We start from the raw sequence: 17,071 nt of genomic DNA, 5'->3' as shown, positions 1-17,071 counted from the left end.
AAATAAAAAAAACAAAAAAAACCTAATATATATAAGATAGATACATGGTCCTACTGTCCAGCACAGGGAACTATATTTGATATCCTGTAATAATCCATAATGGAAAAAAATATGAAAAACAATATGTATATACAATATGTATAAACTGAATCACTCTGCTGTACACCAGAAACTAACACAACACTGTATATCAACTATACTTCAATAAACAAATAAATAAATAAATGTTCAAAAGTTGCAGGATATAGATAAAGCAGACCTAGAGGGAAATATATAGCATTAAACATTTATATTATGAAAGAAGAAAAATCAGTGATGTAAACCAGGGGTCAAACTATGGTCCGATGCTCATTTTTGTAAATAGGCTTTTATTTTAATATAGCAACATCTATCCGTTTCCTGTCTGGCTGTTTTCACATTACAAAGGCTGAATTGAGTAGCTGTGGTAGAAACTATCTGGCCCATTACGCTTAAGATATTTATTCTCTGACTTTTTACAAGAAGAAGTTTGCTGACCCTGACCTAACTTCTATTTTAAATTTATTTATTTTGGGCTGTGTTGAGTCTTTGCTGCTGAGCGTGGGCTTTCTCTAGTTGAGCTTAGCAGGGGCTACTCTTCGTTGTGTTGCACAGGCCTCTCATTGTGGTGGCTTCTCTTGTTGCGGAGCACGGGCTCTAGGTATGCAGGCTTCAGTAGTTGTGGCACGCGGGCTCAAGAGCACAGGCTCAGTAGTTGTGGCGCACAGGCTTAGTTGTTCTGCGGCACGTGGGATCTTCCCGGACCAGGGATCAAACCCGTGTCCCTGCATTGGCAGGCGGATTCTTAACCACTGTGCCACCAGGGAAGTCCCTAACTTCTATTTTAAGAAACTAGAAGAAGGAATAGCAAATGATGCAAAAAATAAGCAGAAAAGAGGAATTAAGAGCAGAAATCAATGGACAAGAAAACAGAAATATAGAGAAAAGTCAATGAAACCAAAAACTAGTTCTTTAAGTAAAATTAATAAACCTTTAATCACGCTGATCAGGAAAAGAAGTTATCACCAATACAAGGAATGAGTGTGGGGCCACTACAGATCCTACACATATTAAAAGAATAAGGAAATATTATGAAATACACACCAATAAATTTGAAAAATTAAAGGAACCAACTCCTTGAAAGACACAAACTACCAAAACTTGCTCAAGAAGAAACCAATAGGGCTTCCCTGGTGGCACAGTGGTTAAGAATCTGCCTGCCAATGCAGGGGACACAGGTTCGAGCCCTGGTCCGGGAAGATCCCACATGCCGCGGAGCAATTAAGCCCGTGCACCACAACTACTGAGTCTGTGCTCTAGAGCCTGCGAGCCACAACTACTGAGCCCGTGTGCCACAACTACTGAAGCCCGCGTGCCTAGAGCCCACACACCACAACGAAGAGTAGCCCCCGCTCGCCGCAACTAGAGAAAGCCCGCGTGCAGCAACGAAGACCCAACGCAGCCAAAAATAAATAAATAAAATAAATTTATTTAAAAAAAAAAGAAACTGATAACATCAATAGCCCTAGGTACTACAGATACTAAATTTGTGGTTAAAAACTTTCTTCCAAAGAAAACAAAAGACCAATAACCCCCAGGAATGTAGACCAAAATCTATAATAAAAGTTTAGCAAAGAGAATACAGCAGCATCTCTTAAACATCTGGTTCAATAATAGCCAGATTCTTATATCTGCTTCTACATTCAATCTATTGTGATACATATTGTTTTAGTTAAAGTATATAAGGAAAATATGGCTTCAAACAGACATATAGCTGGAAAATGGAAGAATATTTTAATAGATATTTCAAATAACTCAGTTCTTTGATACCATATTAAAACTCAGCAAATGGCAGTTTTTAAAAGATTAGCTGCAATGTGGAAACTGAAAAATGTCAATGAATTTTTCATGCTCTGCGACATGGAAATCCATTGGTCTAATTTGCACCTTGAATGGAATTTTTACCCATGCATAATTTTGTAATAACATGCATTGGTCATCTGAAAAATGATCTTCCAGATTTTGACATATTTTATCATATTTTAAAGATCACATTCATTAGTTTCACCACCAATTTCATCAGAAAACTCTTTACTAGGGAAGTTTTCAGTTTATTGTGACAGATACAAGTTTTCCAAACTTTTGATTTCTGTCTTTAAACCTCCACTTTTTTCTCCAGTTTTGTTTTTTTTTTTTTTGGCCGCGTCAGGTGGCACTTGAGGATCTTAGCTTCCCAACCAGGGATTGAACCCGCACCCCCCTGCATTGGAAGCGCAGAGTCCTAACCTCTGGACCACCAGCGAAGTCTCTTTTTCTCCAGTTTTACTGAGATATAATCGACATACAGCTCTGTATAAGTTTCAGGTGTACAGCATAATGACCTGACTTACATATATTGTGAAATGATTACCACAGTAAGTTTAGTTAATCATCATTCATCCTCTCATATAGATGCAAAATTAAAGAAATAGGAAAAAAACTTCTTTTCCTTGTGATGAGAACTCTTAAGATCTACTCCCTCAACAAATTTCAAATATACCATACAGTAGTGTTAACTACAATCATCATGTTGTACATTACAACCCCAGTACTTATTTATCTTATAACTGGAAGTTCATTCAATTCCTTCACTCCTTACCCCACACTTTTGGTAACCACAGTCCAATCTCCTTTTCTGTGAATTTTTTAAATTATTTTTTTTATTAAGGTATAGTTGACATGTAACATTATATTAGTTTCAGGTGTACAACATAATGATTTAATATTTGTATTACTGTGAAATGTTCATCACAATAAGACTAGTCAACATCCATCACCGTACATAATTACCAAAAAAGTTCTTTTTCTTGTGATGAGGAATTTTAAGAACTACTCTCTGAGCAATTTTCAATTATGCAATACAGTATTATTAACTATAGCCACCATGCTGTACATTACATCCCCATGACATTTATTTTAAAACTGGAAGTCTGCACCTTTTGACCTACTTCATTCATTTCACCCACTCCCCAGCTGCCCACCTCTGGCATTTCAGAAATACACCAATCTCTGTTCTCTGTATCTATGAGCTGTTTGGTTTTGGTTTTTGTTTTTTTAAGATTCCACATATAAGTGAGGTCATACAGTATTTGTCTGTATCTGTCTGACTTAATTCACTTGGCATAATGCTCTCAAGGTCCATCCATGTTGTCTCAAATGGAAAGATTTCATTCTTTTTATGGTTGAGTAATATTCCATTGTGTGTGTGTGTGTGTGTGTGTGTATATATATATATGACATTTCCTTTATTCATTAATCCATTTATGGACACTTAGGTTGTTTCCATATCTTGGCTATTATAAGTAATGCTGCAGTGAACATAGGAGTACATAGTTTTTTGAGGAACCTCCATACTATTTTCCATAGCAGCTGCACCAATTTATATTCCCGTCAACAGTGCAGTATTTTTTATTTTTCCCTTGGATTCCATATGTAAATGAGATCATACAGTATTTGTTCTTTCTCTGAGACTTGACTTCACATAAAGCATCCATCCATATTATCACAAATGGCAGGATTTCCTTTTTTTTTTTTTTTTTTTTTTTTGTGGTACGCGGGCCTCTCACTGTTGTGGCCTTTCCCTTTGCGGAGCACAGGCTCCGGACGTGCAGGCCCAGCGGCCATGCTCACGAGCCTAGCTGCTCCGCAGCATGTGGGATCTTCCCGGACCAGGGCACGAACCTGTGTCCCCTGCATTGGCAGGTGGACTCTCAACCACTGTGCCACCAGGAAAGCCCAGGATTTCCATCTTTTTAAGGACTGGATAACAGTCCATTATACATATATATATATATAAAATATATACTTCACAACTTCCTTATCCATTTATCTGTGAATGGGCACTTAGGTTGTTTCCGTTTAAATTTTATTATTAGCAAAAAATACTGCCAGGCTTCCCTGGTGGCGCAGTGGTTGAGAATCTGCCTGCTAATGCAGGGGACACGGGTTCGAGCCCTGGTCTGGGAGGATCCCACATGCCGCGGAGCAACTAAGCCCGTGAGCCACAACGACTGAGCCTGCGCGTCTGAAGCCTGTGCTCTGCAACAAGAGAGGCCGCGATAGTGAGAGGCCCACGCACCGCGATGAAGAGTGGTCCCCGCTTGCCACAACTAGAGAAAGCACTTGCACAGAAACGAAAGATGCAGCACAGCAAAAATAAATAAATTAATTAATAAACTCCTACCCCCAACATCTTAGAAAAAAAAAATACTGCCAATTGTTTTCCTTGAAGTGCCATGTTCACATCGTTCATTTATAAGGAAAATGTCTGCCCAATATTAAAATTAGAACAGCCTTAGTTTGTCTGTCGATCATTTAAGTAAAAATAGTGTTTTCAAGAAAGGGTAATTTGCTTGTAACTCAAACAACTGAACAAGTGCTCTTCCTCCAGATAACCACTGTACTTTATAATCTAACACAAGTGCTTTATGTATACTTCAAATTTGTCATGCAGAATATTAAAAAAGACAGGTGATCAATGTTCCAGATTTAATAAAACTAATAATCTGTACTGCTTTTCAAGCAGATTTTAAAAAGAAAATGGTATTTAAAAAAACTGCAAGGCTGAAAAGAAAAAAATTGCATGGCAGTGAGGAATACCATGACTATTTGTACAGTTTGGTGCCACTGCTTGATTGGTGCTAAGGCCCAGCAGTGCTACCCACCATTGCTTTTGTATCACCAATGCACGTGCAAACAGAGAGAAAAAGGCAAATAATATCTTAGCATTATTATGAAAGTTTTTTCAACTTGAAGACCCCCTGTACAGGTCTCAAGGGCCCCAGGGGTCCACATACCAAACCTTGACAAACTCTCCTAAATAAATCCTAAATACACCCATAGAATAATTTTTTTCAATCATTGCTGTTTTATTTTTTGACCGAATCTGAGTTTTTGGTTAAAAGGTATTATATCCCTTTACACATCTACTTATAAATTGTTTGGTTTCATTTATGTGATCTTAAGATGTTTAATGCTTCCTTGTATTTGATACAGTAATACTTCCATGTGACATAAAATTTAAACAGTACAAAGGGGCATTCTGTGAAGAGTAAGTCTCTTTGTTTTTTTTGGTTTTTTTTTTTGCGGTACGCAGGCCTCTCACTGTTGTGGCCTCTCCCGTTGCAGAGCACAGGCTCCGGACGCGCAGGCTCAGCGGCCATGGCTCACGGGCCCAGCCGCTCTGCGGCATGTGGGATCTTCCCGGACCGGGTCACGAACCCGTGTCCCCTGCATCGGCAGGCGGACTCTTAACCACTGCGCCATCAGGGAAGCCCGTTAAGTCTCCTTCTTATCCCGGACCCCAGTATTCCTCTCTGGAAGCAACCACTGCCAATACATTTTGGAGATTACCTTGTTACACATATAGATCCACTTCATTTACTTTTAAAGGCCTATGACATATATTGACAAAATACCCTCTAGGAAGGCTGTAGCAATTTACCTCTCTAACCAGCAATGTGAAAATGTCTATTCACTCATACTTTTTCCAAAAGAGATACCATTTTAAAAAATGAATTTGTCTTATTGTTTAATTTATATTTCTTTTAATTCTAATTACACTAAACAATTTTTCATTTTCTTATTGGGCATTTTTTTTTTCTATTTTTGTGAACTACCTCTTTGTGTCTTTGCCCATTTTTCTACTGGGGTACCCATCTTTTTGTTAATAATCTGGAAGAGTTTTTATGATAAGGATAGTAATCCTTTGACTACTAAATGTTAATATTTTTGCCCAGTTAATGTTTTATTTTTACTAAAATGTGACTATGTATCCCATAATGTCATAGCTGGTACGGGGTTTAAGAGCATCAGATCAGACCAACACTTTCAATTTATAGATGAGGAAGCTGATGCAAAGCAGTGAAGTGACTTGCCCAGGGCTGGAAGTTAGTGAAAAGGCTTAGATCAAGATCCAGAGTTTCTGACTCTTTCCTGGATGGATGCAAGGATGACATACCTGGATTCAAATGGGTCCTGCTTCTCCAGAGGTCTTACTCTTTTCTTTGTCACTGCCAATTTAGTCAAGTCCACATACTTTGTCTCTCCATTGCTGTAAGTGAACTCAAGAACACTATTCCATTCCCCTTGTACTCTGCATACAACAGTGTTGGTGATGTTGTGCTTTACTTCACCTGTAACCCTAGAAGCAGACAGAAAAAAAAAAAAGATATGCTCTAGTAAGTAATATTGCTTATTTCTTAGGAATTCTGAAACCCAGAATGTACTTTGTGAATTCTGTTTAAATTAGTTACACATATCACTTTAATTTGTCAGCGCCAAATTCAGTTACAATTACAAGTCAATTTGTCAGTTACAAAGTCTTTGTAAATCCATGGTAGTTTCCTAGATAATTTTTTCAAACATCAATTTAATTTGAGAAAGAACACTAGGAATCAAACTGGAGACTTAGTTACCATAAATCATCACAAAGTGTGGTATTTTAAATGCTTGCTATAAACAACCATTATAATATTAAAACCAGGAATATGAAAAACAGTAACATTTCTTTTTTATTACAGAATAAAAATGTTACAACACTACAGTCTATTCAACTTTTTTTTCAAACTAGTCCTATTTAAAAGTTTAGAGTCCCTATATTTTAAATTCTGGATATACAGATTCTGTATAAAACCACATAAGCTTAATTTTAAATTAAATATAGAAACCAGACAAATCAGTAAGAGGTAGAAAAAAATAAAAGATACATTAAACATTTGTTAATTCTCTTGACAAAAACAGCACTGGTATACAAAAATGATCACTATCTACACAAAACTCAGAGAACTCAAGCACTAATGTTGTTGAAAGTTTAATGAAGAGTTATCTGGCTGGATTATCAACAGACAGACAGGATCCAGCTCAAATGAAGGCTGGAATAGAAACAGGTCTAATTATTTTTAATGAAGTACTTTATGTTCACTGTCGGACACAAACAACAACAGGGTCAGATTCGACAGAGGTTCAGAACTCAAAGAATAGTGGGCAAATGTTAGGTTCTGGTCAGTGTGCCAGGGATTACGGTTTATGTGGATTCAAAAGAGAATCCAGGGACTTCCCTGGTAATCCAGTGGGTAAGACTCCATGCTCTCAATGCAAGGGACCCAGGTTCGATACTTGGTCAGGGAACTAGATCCCACCCACATGCATGCCGCAACTAAGAAGTCCGCATGCCACAACTAAAACCAGGCTCAGCCAAAATATAAATGAATGAATGAATATTTTAAAAAGCTGTGTGTGGGGGAATCCAAAGGACCAAAGCCCAGGTTCAGGTGACAGCTCATAAATAGCATTTGCCAGATATAAGCCAAGGGCCTGGGAACCAGAAGGTTGTAGTTGAATTTAGGGAGTCCATAGTTTTTAAGCAGGAGAAGTGAATGGTCTACAAATTCAGAGCTCAAGGCAGAGGTATAGGAGCCAATAAGCACATGAGCCAGATCTTAGAGATCAAGGTGTACGAGGGTTTGGAATCAAGAGCACACCAAACATCCAAAATTAAACGTTAGGCATAATTGTAGCTCACTGGACACAAAGAACACCGTGACTACAAGTCTGCTTGATTACAGCAGGAGTGGGAACTCTAGGTTATACCTCAAAGCGTTTGAACTTAAATAACTACACTGCTAAGGGTTTTTGCCTGACTGAATGTTTTTTGTGACATCCACATCTCCTCTCTGATCCCACTTGCCAACATTGTTTCCTTCCTTAAAAATTTATCTGTAACCAAACATGATATGAAGAGATGACACTGAACACTTACCTCTTCCATCTTCCAACCACGTATACCCAAAACTATATTCTGTGAACTGAGGAATAATAATCCGTTTCTCACTTGATCTTTCTTTTACTGCCACAATCTCTCAAGTTATCATTATCTCCTTCACAAGCCTTTCCACTTAAAGAGTAACAAACCCTAGTTCCCTGTCCATGCATGCTGGGTTACACGGGGTCTTTGCTGCTTAGTGCAGCTACACACAGCAAGAGCATCGTGATGAGAACTGGGGCAGGGAACAAGAATTGCACATGCTAGAGGCAGGCCATGAGGAACTTGCAAAAGGAGCATAAGGAGGAAGAAGGGCCTTGCCTCATTTTGCTTATAACAATTGTTCTTAACAGTCTAGCGCAGAGTTAGTGAACGTCTATAAAGGACCAGAAAGTAAATATCTTAGGATTCGTGCGCCAGGCTGTCTCTGTCACAACTTGACTCTGTCACTGTAGCAGGAAAGCAATCACAGACAATATGTAAATGAATATCTAAATATCTAAAGCATATAAATCTAGGTCTTGTATCAAATAATGATATGAAATACGCTGCCTTTAAAATACTTACCGAAGAGTTAAATTTTAAGTTGCCATCCTACTCATCTCTAAAGTGAGGATAACTGATAACCGATAAGGCATTTACTGTCTCAAGAACGACATCAAGTTGTTATTTTTTTCCATATTTACTTATTTATTTGGCTACGCAAAGTAAGTCTTAGTTGCAGCACGCAGGATCTTTGTTGCTGTGTGCAGGATCTTCGTTTCGACACGCAGGATCTGTTCCCTGACTAGGGATCGAACCTGGGCCCACTGCACAGGGAGCGTGGAGTCTATCCACTGGACCACCAGGGAAGTCCTCAAGTTGATGTTTTAGATTATCTAGACCCTGTCTCTATAGCTATTTAGAATACCAGAAAATCACTGGATATATTAACTTGGCTTCATACAGAAAAATTTTATTTAAAGATTGAAAGTTAAGACTTCAGTTTTGGGTTTTACTGATGTATATGTAAGAAATACCACATGAAGGGAATTACAGCTTATGCAGAACTAAAGACATTGTTCTATTATGTTACTCAATGCCACTACATAAGAATAGTTGATACAAATCCCTTCAAAATTTAATACCAGGAAAGTAGTTTATCTCTCCTGAAGAAAGTGATGGGCACCCTTTATCAGACAATAAGAAGAATGTTGAGCATCATGTTGCTCTTTTTAATTTAGCAGAAGAGTATTTTCGGGTACGATAATTACCTAATCCCAGGTTCACAGCATTATTGTCCTTTTCCATCACTATGGTTACTATAATAACAGACTTTATTTTTAATTGTCTATTATACATGAGTTTTTCCTAAAAGCCTTATAAATGCTTTCCAAAGATAGGGTCCTGCATTCTAATATTAGACTAAAACCTTAGGCAGAGATCGTCTTTTCTATATCTTCAGTGTGCAGAAAAGTATGCCACTTAGCAGTTAGTTAACATAAATCTTAATGACATTATACTGCTACATATATTTTAAAAATCACCATCCTAAAGTGAGTGTGGAAAATGGGATCAGGAGATGGACAAGGACATGAGGAATAGTTAACTAGGCCTGTTTGGCTCCATCAGAGAGAGTTGTGGAAAATGAGGGAGTAAGGAAAGACAAGTGGAAGATAATATATTTATATCAAATGCAGACAGCAGATAATGTGTCTGCTTGATTGCAGACAGCAGTGGAAAAACTAGGCTATGTCTGAGGAGGGAGGCATGGTTATTAATAAAGACATGAAAGAGAGTCTTAGTTAAAATATTCTATAAAATTGAAGAAGAAAAGATATCAAAATAGAGAAGTCTGTTTCAAATATGAATCTTTTAAACGAGAAATTAGGTAAAACCATTGGTCTTAAGGGAAATCAGAGTGGAAAAAATGAGGAAACTTTGGAGTCAACCAAAAGTATACTTCCAAGTAACAAAAAGATCCAGTATTTGTGGCCTTGTGGATAGGTAAAAAAGTATGAAGGGAGAAAAGAAGCCAATTTAAATAAGAAATTCAAAGAAATAAGATGGCAAATATAATGACTGATCACTAACAAACCAAGGATATCTATCTAAAATTATTAGGAGTCTTAAAAAAGTCAAAGTATGAAAACCAAGAGAAAATTTCTATGCAGGATACTTGCAGCAAGGAACCATCTAAATGTCATGGCAATGGTAAGATTTGGGGGATGAATTTTGATTCTCTAAATTAAGGTAGTCCTGGCAGTATGATAAATTATAGCTTATATTTATTATTATAATTTAAGGCAAGATAAAGCACTGATTCAGGACAAAGGTTTGGATATTTTGCATTTGACAAAAAAATTAACCTGAGCTTAAAACTATAATGAGTTTTTATAAAAGGACATTTGAAACTTAATCAAGACTTAAAAATTAATCAGAATAGCTATCATATAGTTGAGCTGTTACAAAATTTGAAGAAAATTCTGAACATGCAAGTGAGGTAACATTATGTGTACTAGATACGAAATAGGTGTTAACTGATCATATGTAGAAATACAAATGAACGTTATGTGGGAAAGCCTTTAACAGCCTCTTATTTCCTTCTTGGTAGCAGAGATTTAATAATGGAAAGGAACCCACTGAATCATAATAAATATGGGAAAGTTCCCACTCATGGTTCAACATGTGATAACGCATATGGATAGAATAAATATGGGAAATCCTTAAAAGGGATTTTATCTCTTAATCAACCCAAGAAAGTTCACAGAGGAGAGGAACCTTATGATGAATAATAATGATTTCAAAAAAGTCCACAGTCGTGGACTTCCCTGGTGGCCCAGTGGGTAAGACTCCACGCTCCCAGTGCAGGGGGCCAAGGTTTGATCCCTGGTTGGGGAACTAGATCCCAAGTGCATGCTGCAACTAAGAGTTTGCATGCCACAACTAAGAGTCTGCATGACGCAACGAAGATCCCACATGCCGCAACTAAGACCCGGAGCAGCCAAATAAATATATATATATATATATATATATATATTAAAAAAAGATGTGATATATATCTTAAAAAAAACAGAATATTACTCAGCCATAAAAAAGAATGAAATATTTCCATTTGCAACAACATGGATGGACCTAGAGAATATTACGCTTAGTGAAGTAAGTCAGATAGAGAAAGACAAATACTATATGATATCACTTATATATGGAATCTAAGAAATAATATAAATGAATGTATATGCAAAACAGAAACAAGACTCACAGATATAGAAAACAAACTTGTAGTTAAAAGGGAGAAGGAGCGGGGAGGGGCAAATTAGGGGTATGGGATTAACAAACTATTGATACTACATATAAAATAGATAAGCAACAAAGATATATAGCACAGGGAATTATACCCATTATCTTGTAAAAACCTATAACGGAATATAATCTGCAAGAATACTGAATTACTATGCTATATAGCTGAAACACAATATTGTAAATCAAATATACTTCAATTAAAAAAAAGAAAAGAATTCATCAATATCATTGTCAATAAAAAGTGCTGGACTTGGAAAATTTTTCACTGTAGTTGTGTCCCCTAAGCATCTGACTCAATTATATACTTTGAAGAATGGTTTCACCAATGCAGGAATGTTACAGGGATATAGATTTCAACTTTAACTTCATATAAATAAGGGGTGTCTGAAAATGGAATAGGCTGCCTCATGCATTATGAGTTCTGTACTAATGATAAGGTACCAACACAATGAACAAATCAGTTATCGGGTATGATGCAAAAGGATTTAGATACCTAGTAAATGTTGGTGTAGTGACTTCTAAAGTCCCTTCTAAATGTAAAGTTTGAATCCTGTGATCACTATGGTGAGAGGAGTAAGTAGAAGCACATATAACAAAGTGTGAACCATATTAAAACCTTCTCTAAGGATAAAAGGCGACTTATTCTGACAATCTCCAGTGATTCTGTTTGGGTGATCTGTAATTTTTTTTTTTAATTCTCTGCTTCAGTGTTTTTTAAATCTGTGTTTTTTAAGGCCATTCAATGCCTGGGAGCCAATAAATCTTTCTTTCCACTTCTAAGATTGCTGAGTACCAGTTGTCCGGTGAAGAAGTAAAATAGCTATATGCACTGAAAGTCTCATACGTGACTGAAGAGAGTGCATTTTGGTATAACCATGTAAGAAAACTGTTTGGCAGTAATAAAGTTAAAGTTTCATTCCCTACAGCCCAGCAATTCCACTCCTAGGTATCTACCAAACAGAAATTCATACATACATTCACAATGTTCTAGCAGCACTATTTGAAATGGCCCCAAATCAACTTCTATACTTTTGTATGTATGTTATTCTTCAATAAAAGCTCTGTAGAAAAAGAAAACTATCCCTACTTCAGGACAGACAGAATAGACATCAAAAGTTTAAGGAAAGAGTCAGTATCCTTTTGAGGATCCTATTAGAAAACTTATCTTCATGGAGTTGGGTGATCTGGACGAGTGCTGAAAAGACCAACAAGCCACTAAAGGGGTATAATAACTGGCCGATTCATAGATGGAATTAGAACAAAGCCACATTCAATACTGGTGCCTAAAGATATTGGCTTCCATCATTGTGCTTCTTGAACTATTTCTTATGATTAGATGTATTTTCATCCTAACTTGTAGTGACACTACCTCTACTGAGGTCTGGATCCAAGTCTGAGTCCCTTTAAAGGCAGAAATTGGGCCAGAAGCTACATGTCCATTTGTTAGGAGTTCTAGTTTACAAGAAAAGATAGATCTGTCACTATTTTAAAACCAGATCGTGATTTCCAGAATGCCTTCAAAGATCAAATATATTAAACAAAAAATAAACATGAATAAAAATCCAATCCCATTTCACATAAAACAAAGCAGAAAAAGAATAAAGAGTTATAATACAAGATCAAACTGATAGAATAAGAGCCAGGTATCACTAAAATATTCTTACCGGTGCAGTTTGCCACCATAAAATGGCTTAGTATGAAAAGTGATGCTGGCTGAATACCCAGTTTTTGCACAGTTGACACTGACTTTGCCACCCAGTTCTACCCAAGGAACAGTTAAAATTGACCGGGCATATGCACAAGGTAGAGAAAACGTATACTCTTCTCCATGCTCTAGTAGACTGAGGATTCCTGAATGTGAAAACATAAAAGTGGTTAATATCTTTAAAAAAAAAAAAAAAAAGACAGCTATGAAAAATCCATATTAAGTTTTTCTCCTGCCTGGTAAATGAACATCATAATTTTGCTTAATTTTCTTCTAGCTTTGGATGAAATTGGCTTCATTTACAATTGTATTTGACAACAATTCCTGGTAATAGTGAATCGAGGTTACTTTCATTATGACTTTATTATCCCTTTGGGGTTCATGGGACCAGAAAATGTTGCAGTGGAAACTGTTTAAGAGTTCTCTCTAATGCTCCTAAAAGTAAAATAAAACCTTAAGTCAGAATTTAAGTCCATGCTATACTGTATCATTATAAAATCTGATCATTAGTTAGTACTAATAATTTAAGCAGTTTTTGGAATAACTAAATATCTAACATTATAGAGTCACAGACCTTAATCTCAGATGGTATGATGGGGGGGCGAGGGAGGGGAGAAAGTGTTCTTCATTCTATTCTATGCATATTAAGAAAGAAGAAAAGTAATTTTATGATATAAACTAAAGTCCTCATAATAATTTTGTTTGCTAAATTCTGAAGTATTTAAGGTGAAGCTACAAGAGTTAGAAGTGGTAGTTTTCAAACAAATATTATTCTAATGGGGCTTGTTCCATATTAAGTGATGCTATAAAGATGGCTTTAAAAAACATATAAAAAAGGGAATTATAAAAAAAGGGGAATTACATAAATGAATAATCAATCTATCCTAGATAATTAAGAGACATTAAGGAGACTTGAGCTACATTACTAACCTAAGCTCATTACCTAGTTCACCATAAAAACAAATACCAAACTGGATGTGTACTACTAGTCTGAACTATAATGGCATGTCTCTCTTAATGAATGCTCATTAACTACTGTGTTCTTAATGTTCACAAATAAGGGCAAAAATTATGATAAATATTTTAATATAGTCTATTTTTAGGATAAACAAATAGACAGACTGAGATTCTAAAGTAGTCTACTTTACATAAAGCAACGCCAACTATTAACTTGTATTGCCCTTAACAGTTTTCACAATGGGCAACAATTAATATTGAGCCATTTGAAAAGGAACATGGCTCTGTATGTGATATATTTATATATAATGGGAGCTGTCAGAAGACATACATAACATACTTGGTTATATTTCAAGTATTTAATAATAACTGTTGATTAATTCTAAGTTAGAAAGGATATCACATACTTTTCTAAAAACATTTGGCCTTATAAACTAGATTCATGATCTTTGATTTCTAGGAATATAGTTAACATAAGTAATATTCTCTACGGAATTTAACGTCTAATAAATATATAATCAGTTTCTACTGAATGGGAAAATAAGACTAGTTAGGATAACTGAGATTCAAAGTATTCTAAAATCTCATTTATCTGATAATTAAACAGAATTTCCCCCTACTTTTCAATAAAAACATGGCTGCCAACAGAAGCAAAATAAACTGTCAGAAGTTCCATTCTCTGATTTAATTTACTTTCTGTTGAGAGTGTCAATAGCAATTTAATTTTAAAAAGACAAATCCATGAATATATAACTAGCAAATCAAAAAATAACTATCATATACATCCTTCTCAATGCATGGTTAAGATATTAATGCTTTTCCTCATTTCTTGAGGTATTTCCTTTCTTGGAGTGGGAGAGGATACTATCACCAGATATTCTCTGTTCCATGAACTGTTAAGAGTAACTGTCCTCGGGGAGAGTGTCAAAGAATGAGGGTCTAAATCCGACTATGCCTTAACTTCTATGATCCTGGACACAACCCATCACCTCTAGGCTTCAGGTTTTTCATTTCTATAGTAAGTAAACTGATTTGTGAAGAACCTAGGGTTAATGTGATGCAGCTTATAACTGGAGATAAACTTTTTTTTTAACTAATAAAATATCTTCCAATGTTATAAAAGTTTTGATTAGTTTGAAACATTTGGAAATTGGTAAGACAGCACAATAGGAGTTAAAGATGAGGAAAGCTTAAAAAGGGGATAATATATTTTCTTCAAGGCTAAAATAACACAATTTCAAAATGTTAGGGTCATAAGCTTAATTATGCCACGCTTACACTGTAAGTTTATATTTAGAACAAATTTTCCTATGCATGAGAGTGTTCCTTAACATTAAAATGGCAGACCATTATATTTTCATTAACTCTGCAATGATTTCTGTGGAGATATTTTTGTTATTGTTAATCTGTTTTTTCTATTCTTAGCCAAAAAATATTGTATTTCCTTAAATTGTTTTTTCATAATCATTTGCTGGAGTAGATATAAAGTTTGGCAATATATTTTAAAATATTCTATGAATATCTCCTATGAAATACAAAAGATGTAGATTTACCTAGAAAATATTTCTTGAGTGCTGTTTATAACAAAAACATGTTTTAAAGCATTATTAATAACTTGGGAAAATGAATATTCAGTGCAAAAAAGGACAAAAAACTACATAGAGAGAATCCTAATTTTATAAAACTAAAAGTATGAACATACACACATAGAAAAAATACAAAATACTAGCTAAATTTATCTATCTCTGGATGAAGGGATTAGAGATACTTGTATTTTCTCCTTGATACTTCTAAGTTTTCTAAATTTTCTATAATAAAAAGAATTTACATTTAAAATCAGAAAAAAAAGTTTAAAAAAAAGAATTTATATTTGTTGACAGATATGCCCCCTCCCCCCGCCACCAGTATTCTGAAACATACTAGGAGTTGGGGAAAAAAGTAGTACACATAGCAGTTCAAATTTATAACTAATATTTCTCTAGCTTCCCCAAATTTAAGGTTATAGTTTGATATTAAAAATTGGAGAATAATTTTTCTACTTACCTTCCCCAACCATTGTCACACCTATCGACATGCCTAAGAATTTGCTCTTAGTCCAGACGTGCACATTTACACACATCTTCTTCTCTGCACATTCTGCATAAAATCCTGAGACTGGAGGATGATGGGAAACCTGCTCAGCAACAAATCTGACTGTGTAACAGTCTGATCCCACCTGGCTCAAAGCTTCCTCTGATGGAGGAGCATGATTTGTGACAGCCTGGGTGGAAGAGCTGCTAATGACACTGGATGCTACATCGCGTTTTGGTATCCTCCAGGAACAGTGAAACGTTTCTCCAATGATAGGATTGTACGGTTTCTTAGCAATGGCTCCCTTACGGCCTTCATGAAATGAGGTAAGGTAGTATTCAACAAAACGAATCATTCTGTCCTCAGCTGTAGCTCCATTAGAGACGGCTATAAACAGGTCTGGATGAGACATAAAGTCTGCATACATTTCCAACAGGGAACGCTTCTCTAGGATAAATGTAGGCAGCACCACCTAAAACAACAACAACAACAACAAATCAACCAGAGAGAGCAATACAAAAAAACAGTAATTAGTATCTTCAGATAATTGAGGGGCTACTCTTTGTTGCGGTGCACAGGCTTCTCATTGCGGTGGCTTCTCTTGTGGCGGAGCACGGACTCTAGGCACACAGGCTTCAGTAGTTGTGGCACGTGGGCTCAGCAGTTGTGGCTCACAGGCTCTAGAGCGCAGGCTCAGTAGTTGCAGCACACGGGCTTTGTTGCTCCGCGGCATGTGGGATCTTCCCGGGCCAGGGATTAAACCTGTGTCCGCTGCATTAACAGGGGAATTCTTAACCACTGCATCACCAGGGAAGTCCCTATAATATTACTTTTAAAAGAACAAAATAATGGGGAAAATGGCTATTACTTATTCACAACATGCAAGCCAGGACCACAGTCACCTTCTTGGTTGCTGTAGCCCCAGCACCTAGCACAGTGTCTGGAATATAAGAGTGGCTTAATAAACATCTGTTGTATCAGTGTCATTGTTAGACAGGAGGTACATGTGACTGCAGTTTAGTCACCAGGTTCTTTAATGTTGCTCAGAAAGTACCATTCTTTTAAATGTTGTATGGCTGTTCATAATTTGTGATCAGTTAATGCTAATGATTTTATATATAAACACAGTACATATGTATTTCTTCAATTAACAATGCACAAATGTGGGGAAACAATATTAAATTCATTATTCATGTCAAGAGAGACTTTACCATCTGGATTATTATCACAGAACATTC

The 17,071-nt window shown here is 36.1% G+C and overlaps 1 protein-coding gene across 1 annotated transcript in view; it reads right to left on the bottom strand.

Annotated features, from left to right (window-relative positions):
* Positions 1-17,071, bottom strand: part of OSBPL11 (oxysterol binding protein like 11) — a 93,330-nt gene that overhangs the window by 23,591 nt on the left and 52,668 nt on the right. The window contains exons 9-11 of the mRNA XM_065876351.1: positions 15,807-16,305; positions 12,766-12,952; positions 6,017-6,199 (exon numbers count right to left, since the gene is read on the bottom strand). Coding sequence (XP_065732423.1) covers positions 6,017-6,199; positions 12,766-12,952; positions 15,807-16,305 — 869 coding nt within the window. The remainder of the gene's footprint in view (positions 1-6,016; positions 6,200-12,765; positions 12,953-15,806; positions 16,306-17,071) is intronic.

Source organism: Phocoena phocoena, chromosome 4, assembly GCF_963924675.1.
Source record: "Phocoena phocoena chromosome 4, mPhoPho1.1, whole genome shotgun sequence".
Classification (NCBI taxonomy): Eukaryota; Metazoa; Chordata; class Mammalia; order Artiodactyla; family Phocoenidae; genus Phocoena; species Phocoena phocoena.
This window is presented reverse-complemented; position numbering and strand designations above follow the sequence as displayed.